At 35.2% G+C, this 7,523-nt stretch overlaps 1 protein-coding gene across 1 annotated transcript; it reads left to right on the top strand.

Annotated features, from left to right (window-relative positions):
- Positions 1–379: 379 nt before the first annotated feature.
- On the top strand, positions 380–6,916 carry LOC143261504 (uncharacterized). Its single transcript, XM_076527923.1, has 3 exons — positions 380–491; positions 1,423–1,829; positions 6,891–6,916. The coding sequence occupies exons 1-3, from the start codon at positions 484–486 to the stop codon at positions 6,914–6,916; spliced, it is 441 nt and encodes a 146-aa protein (XP_076384038.1). The 5' UTR covers positions 380–483.
- The last annotated feature ends 607 nt before the right edge of the window (positions 6,917–7,523 follow it).

Genomic DNA, 7,523 nt, shown 5'->3' with positions numbered 1-7,523 from the left:
TGCTTTCCCTTGCAAATCATAATTTTCATCAAGGCTCGGTGCGAGCCTGTTTACAATGGTTCCTTCATTGACTCATTTGCACTGGCTTGGCCTAATCCGCCGCTTCTCTTTTTTTTTTTAATTTAACCGAACGAGCCAATCCTTGCAAAATCCGTATGACACGACCGGTCATCGCAGGTACATGTGCTTACCTGATAGCCGGCAGCGGTGGCTAATGGTTTTCCACGGGAGACGTTTTCATACCTGGCGCATCTTTTCCGGTAGTATCCTTTTGTCATTGTTCGTCCTTGCTGATTAGGACGTTCTGTCCTTTAGCAAGGACAGTATAAATAGCCTGCCGATGTCAACGGAAACACTCATTCTGTGATCAATGCAGCAACAATCAGCAATCAGCAAACAGCAGTGATCAGTGCGAAGACTTCGGCGAATTTTCTCAGTTAATTTTCCCAGTGAAGCATAGTGACAATTTCTTAGTGAACTAAAATGGCATGGTACGTACATTTTTGCTATATTTTTCCGCGAACATTCTTCAGTCACTTGTTTTGACTAATGTTTTCCGTGTGTCGGGTATAAGAAAGAACAATTTATTTTTACGAATTTAAGTATTTATAAATAAAATATATTTTTCATCGAGACACGAATCAACCTCTAGTTTGGCCGGATACGGAGAATTCTCCCTAATTGACGCTCGGATAGTGCACGAAGATGGACAAGTCGGGAAGAGGAGATACGATTATTCAAATTTTTGTAAATTGAAATCTTGAAAATTAGAACATTTAAATACTAGATAATTTAAAAAATTTACATTTAGAAATCGGAGAACTTAAAAATCGTGAATTTGTAAATCAAAGAATTTAGACATTGAAATCTTAAAAATTAGATCATATAGAAATCAGCTAACTTCGAAATTGTAAATTTATAAATCAGAGAATTTAAAAACCGTCAATTTGAAAATCGGACGATTCAGAAATTGGAATCTTAAAAATCAGAAACTACAGAAACCAGATAATTTCGAAATTATGAATTTAGAAGTATGCGCATTGAAACATCGTGCCATTCGAAACGGTTGGATCGAGAAATTGCAAGTTTCTCGGAACGGAAAAATGTGTTTAATCCTGGCGTATAAATATTTCCAATTTATTCGCTTATAAAAACGAGTCGTCTACAAAGTTGTCGATTCACCGATAACTATAAAAACGAGCCGCGAGGCTCGAGTAATAGTGTCTCCTCTTCCCAGATTGTCCATTTCTGTGCGTAATCCGAGCGTCAGTTAGGGAGACATTACTGTATCTCCAAACGTTTCTGCAAACTTGATTCGATTAAAGCTTCCGTCGTTTAATATACCGTTTAATATTACTATACCTCACGCCATCAGAAGCTGCAAGATACGTGCATACTAATTAATTGTTTCTTTTCGTTCAGTTCCAGAACTACAACTGAATCCTGCATTCAGTGGGGCTCCATAAATGGTGGAGAAATCGAGTTCGAGTCTCTGACGGAGAATACTTTGGAGGGAGCATTGGAAGTAATAAGGAAAAGCTTTTTCCCCAACGAGAGCATCTGCAAAGGCATAGATCTGTTATCGGATCCTTGTAGCGTCAAAGCGCTCGAGGAGGTGTGTTTGGCAGTTACTAGAGACGGTGTCAGCCTTGTCGCAATCGAAGTCAAGACTCAGAAAGTTGTTGGTGTCGTTCTCAATAAAATTAAGAAAATAAAAAGAGATGAAATTGACCCGCGGTGGTTGTGGGGGCAACCACCGTACGATCGACTTCCCCCGATCATCAGGCATCCTCCTGAAATGACTTGGCTTGAGAGCTTCAGAGAAGATTGTGAACATCACACGGCCAATGCCTACCTAGATTTGATGATTGCTATAAACGACCAGATAAATTTATTCGAATATTATGATGTTGATTGTATTATGGAGTGTATGTTCCTGGCTACGCTGCCGGAGATGCAGCAGCAAAATATTGGCGAGAGCTTAGTGTGCTTGTCCGTGGATGTTGCCAATGCGCTGGGTAGTGGAGAAGATGTGAAAGTACCATTAGCCGATACTGGAGGTGATAGTATAATCCGTCATTACCTGGGCGTACCGAAGTTAGTGACTGCCGTCATGACTTGCAATTACGCGCAGACCATCGCGAGGAGGTGCCGCTTTAAGGTCCTTAAAAGGATCAATTACAAATACTTTGGCTGGGATAACGTACCGTTCCGCGAGAGAATCGGGGATGAGCATCGTGACTTCACTGTAGTAGTCAAGAAAATAAAGAACTTGTACGATTCATAAAGAAGACAACGCGATATCAAGAAAATTATATTTTATTTAGTATTTACTTGTGTTTAGCACGATTACGATAATATAATTTTGACCGAAATTGTCAATTATTACCCTCGAAATTATCTTTGAAATTATTAATTTTGAAATTATCATCTTCGAAATTGTTATCTTCGACATTGTGATCATCTTCGAAATTATTATCTTCGAAATTATTATCTTCGAAATTATTATCTTCAAAATTATTATCTTTGAAATTATTATCTTCGAAATTATTATCTTCTAAGTGATCCTAGAAATAATTATCTTTGAAATTGTTATCCTAGAAATTATTATCTTTGAAATTGTTATCCTAGAAATTATTATCTTTGAAATTGGTATTCTAGAAAGTGTTATCTCCGAAATTGTTATCTTTGGAAATATAGTTCTCGAAATTATTATTCTTGAAATTATTATGCTTGAAATTATTATCCTTGAAATTATTATCCTTGAAATTATTATCCTTGAAATTATTATCCTTCAAATTATTATCTTTAGAATTATCATCGAAATGATTAAAATAACACCAATTGACCAAAATATATTCGCTATGCATTGCTATTGGAATCTCGTCGATTTATCAATCGACTTATCAATGAAAAGTGTAGAAATAAAACAATGAAATTTATACTTTTCTGCCTGGTTACTCGTCGTTTAAGCCACTTCATGAAGGAACGGAGATCAGGCACTCGCGCATTTGCATCAACATTTGCATTGTTGCGGCGCAACGCCGACGTAAAATAAATAAAGCAAATCGCCGAGAATTCCGGAATTCATAAAGTTCGCACGGAATCGCAGTTATTCTTTTCTGATTATTATTCATGGTCGTGATGAATAAGTCGCGTCCGTTCCTTTGGGGACCAACATCTTTTTCTGTGAAATATCAGCGGAACGATGCCGCCGTATAAACAAATTGGAAATATTTATACGCCGGGATTAAACACATTCTTCCTTTCCGAGAAACTTGCAGTTTCTCGATCCAGCCGTTTTGAAAGGTACGATGTTTCAATGCGCATACTTCTAAATTCACAATTTCGAAATTATCTGGTTTCTGTAGTTTCCGATTTTTAAGATTTCAATTTCTGAACTGTCCGATTTACAAACTCACGATTTTTAAGTCTTCTGATATCTAAATTAACAACTTTGAAATCATTTGGTTTCTAAATTTCCTGATTTTTAAGATTTCAATTTATAAATTCTTCGATTTTTAAATTCACGATTTTTATGTTATTTGATTTTTAAGATTTCAATTTAGAAATGCTTTGATTTTCAAATTCACAATTTTTATGTCATTTGATTTCTAAATTTAGAATTTTTGAGTCATCCGATTCCTAAATGTTTTAATTTTTATGATTCCGATTTCTAAATTCTTCGATTTTTGAAATGCGGTATCTTGACTGTTATTTCGGAACGATTTGTATTCCAATCGGCGATCTATGGATTATTGTAGAGTGGTTTAAACGACGCCGTTATTAACACTGCCCGGAGATTTGTCGTTTTCACGTTCGAACTAGCCAGCGGTTAATCGAACCTTGGTAATGTCCCGCGTACACGCGGAATTAGAATCGTATAATTCCGATCCAATTCGCCTGCCACGTTGAATTTCATTTACACCGGCGCGACGGCGGTTTTGGTGCGTCCGATTTGATTAGCAGTAACAATTCGGTTGACTGCAGTTTGTTTAGACGATTTAGATTCAATGGATTCAATCCGCGAAGCCGCTCCAAAGGGAAACCGAACGGTTCGCACGATTAGCACTTTTCTTTTCGTTATTAGCTAGTGTTATTATCCACAGCTTGGTCGTGTTAAATACAAATTGTCTACGTCGATCGCGACATACAATACAATATTCTATAATATGACCGAATTTGGATTGCCATTATTAACAATTGCCATTATTAACAAATTATTTCCGTAGATTATTATTAAAAGAACAGGATTGGGAACGAATTTATCGCCTAAAAAATGCTCTATGACGAAACCTAACCCAAAATCGACAATTACTGTTTAGCAACGTACGCTTTCAAAATTTGCAAATATCATAATTATACAAAGTTCTCGCTGTTAATAATTGTGGCTTGTTAAAAACTGTTGTTGTGATAAAATTGTTCGTAATTCATTGTAAATATATTGCCAACAATTGTTGCTGTAATAAAATTGTTCATAATTCATTGTAAATATAATGTTAATAATTTATATCATTTGTCGTAGACAAATGTATACAAATTCTTGAGCAATTAATAATTTCTCAGTCTGCTTCATTGATAACAAATTTTGCAACTGCACTGTTTCAATCACGTCGATTTTTTAAATAAAATGTTCCGCCGTAATCCGAAGATCGTAACTGATTTTATGTAACGAAATATGACGTTCGAGGTTCGAAAATATGATTGCAGTATGTTTTCAATTTCTTTGAAAATAAATATTGACGCAACGATAAAGAAATGTTCAGAATTTTATGAATATAATACGATGATAAATGAAAAGGGAAGTTTGTAAATACGGATATGTAGTTACAATAGAGGAATAATCAAAGTGGTTCACACATCCGATTGACTGCTGCGTTCTCACTGTAATTTCCGATCCGCGTCGCGATCTAATGGATTAACAGAAGCTTGCGGTCTCGTGTTAAAACGGATATTAACAGACTGCAACTAAAATAATCAATTAAACCCCTTTAACAGAATTGCATGCAGACGTGAATCCTATTAGCGGCTTTGCTCAGCCTCTAATACATTCGTTATGTAACAGAGTTGCAATCATTGTAGAGAGGATAGCGAATTACATGTTTTTGAAAATCCATTGCTTGAATTTTGAATAATTTCCGTAGACAGAAAATGGCATAAAATGATATAAAATAGCATAAAATGGCATAAAGTAGCATAAAATGGTGTAAAATGGCAGAAAATGGCAAGGAAAGCTCGTAGATCACTGTTTTTGGTCCCAATGGAAAGAGGAGACTTCATTCTATCAGATCATAGTCATTTCAATCGCTATGAAAAGTTTAAATTATAAGAGAAATGTGAATTTGAAAATAACCAAAAAATTACCATCTCTACTTAGAATGGGGTGTCTTAAAGATACAAAGGCACTAATACTGAATAATCCAAACGGCGCGAAAGCTAAGATTTCACCCTTTGTAATGTATCTAAGGACACCATTTTATAGTTTTTTTTGTTAACAAAGTTACGATATTTTGAATTTCAGGATTTCATTCGGAAGAGAATCCAAGGTGCTATACGATGGCAAACAAAAATCATAGATCAATATTTTCGGGCTCATTCGAAAGGGGAGACTTCGTTCGTTAAAATAATTGTGAACCAAACAATTTTTTGAACCACTCAGACGTATGCGAATATGAGAAATCGACAAGACGGAAACATTTGTATTTACAGTGCAGGGTATTAACGAAATAAAATTTATAAAACAGAAGAATTAAGATGCTACGAAACTGGAAAATTGGACTTTTAAAATGAGTCGAAGAACACCACCCTAAAAAATGTTCGCCTAGAATTCCACGACCTCAGAAATCACACTAATCTTGGACACTTTTTTTCAAAACTGCTATAAATTTGCAACAAAACATCGCAGACCAACGTTCTTGGACTCGTTGGAAAGGGAATACTTCGTTCCACAGAATCACGGTGATTTCGTACACCGGAGAAACGTTTCGAACTTATTAGAAGCACGCGAATTTGAAAAACGACTAACAATGTTCCATTTTCGCTTATCGCTCGAGTTCCATCGAACCATTTTTCGTTTCGTGCGATTTATGGTGTAGTGCCGGCAGTGCACAGAGCCAAAAATATTCGCGCCGAATCGGAAATGTGATTATTATGTTCGCGCGACCCCCAGCCGCCGAAATTCAATTGGTCCAGCAAGTTTCGGTTGATCCAGCAAATTAGAACTTGGTGAAATATCGTTGGCGCACTTGTAACAATGACACGGAGTCACTAGAGCTTCAGATGATCGCGATTAGGGCAAATTTCGCGGGAGTTAGACGATTACGCTAGTTCTGGCTCGTCGTCGACGGATAATAAGACGGATAATAAGAGCACGCTTCGCGACGGATAATTTACGATTTTTCGATGATTTTTAGCGGTGGTTGACGAGAATCGCCGGTACGAATGTCGGACAATTTTATTTCATACTTTTAATTGCTCCTGAACAAAATTTTCATCTCCTTTTTATTTTCTGCACAGTGAAACTGCCCCTTTAACAACGACATCCTGTTGTATATTCAGCAAATTTATCAAATATTAAAATAATGTGTATAATAAAATTTGTACTTTTTATCCCCTTTTCCTATTTTTTTTTAGAGGGGAATAGCCCGTTTTTAATTGCGATATGTATATTTTACTCTATTTCTTTATGTGTTTTCAAAATTGTTTTGACATTAAAAAAATGTTTATAACAAAAATTAAATTTTTCACGCCATTCTTACCTTTTTCAGGGTGAAACTACCCCCTTAATAACGATGTCTAGACATTACCATATCTCCATGTTTATTTCTGAAATTTAACCGTATATTAACAAAATATTTGCAGTGAAAATTAAATGTTTTTATTTTTCGTAGTACGAAACTACCTCCTGAATAAATAAGGTATCTTGTAGGTGTTTCCCTCTCTGCATAAATATTTCTACAATTTTATTGGATATTAAGAAATTACTTCCAGCGAAAATTAGATTTTGCACCCCTTTTTATTTTCTTTGAGATAGAACTTCCATATTTTTAAAATTGCACCAGATATTAAAAAAATTTAAGATAAAAATTTAAAGATATTAAAAAATTAAATTTCTTTCCTTCGTTTATATTTTTAAGGGTGAAACTATCCCCTCCTTGCTCGAATGATATATATTCGATATGTACTAAATGTTCAAAAATATGTTACAATAAAAATTGAATATGTTGTCATTTAAAACAATGCAGTCATATAATGTAACAAATATAAATTTTCTGTCTCGTGTAGAATTTATTAACGACAGAGTATGCTAATCAACATGACAATGAAAGAAATCGTATTGTAAGGGGTTAATTACGTCGGAGAATCTGTAAAATTTTTTCTCCGAGAAATTTATAAATAGCCCGAGGCTATAGGAAAATTAAAAACTTTATAATGAAGGGATCGAAATAGTTAAATTTTGTGGAAGGGTAATTATTCCTCAGTCGAAGTTTGGTTGTTGACAGGAACAGTGATTCTTCGAACGA

This window comes from Megalopta genalis, unplaced genomic scaffold (assembly GCF_051020955.1).
Source record: "Megalopta genalis isolate 19385.01 unplaced genomic scaffold, iyMegGena1_principal scaffold0053, whole genome shotgun sequence".
NCBI lineage: Eukaryota > Metazoa > Arthropoda > Insecta > Hymenoptera > Halictidae > Megalopta > Megalopta genalis.
The sequence above is the reverse complement of the archived record's forward strand: the minus strand, read 5'-3'. Positions and strand labels throughout refer to the sequence as shown.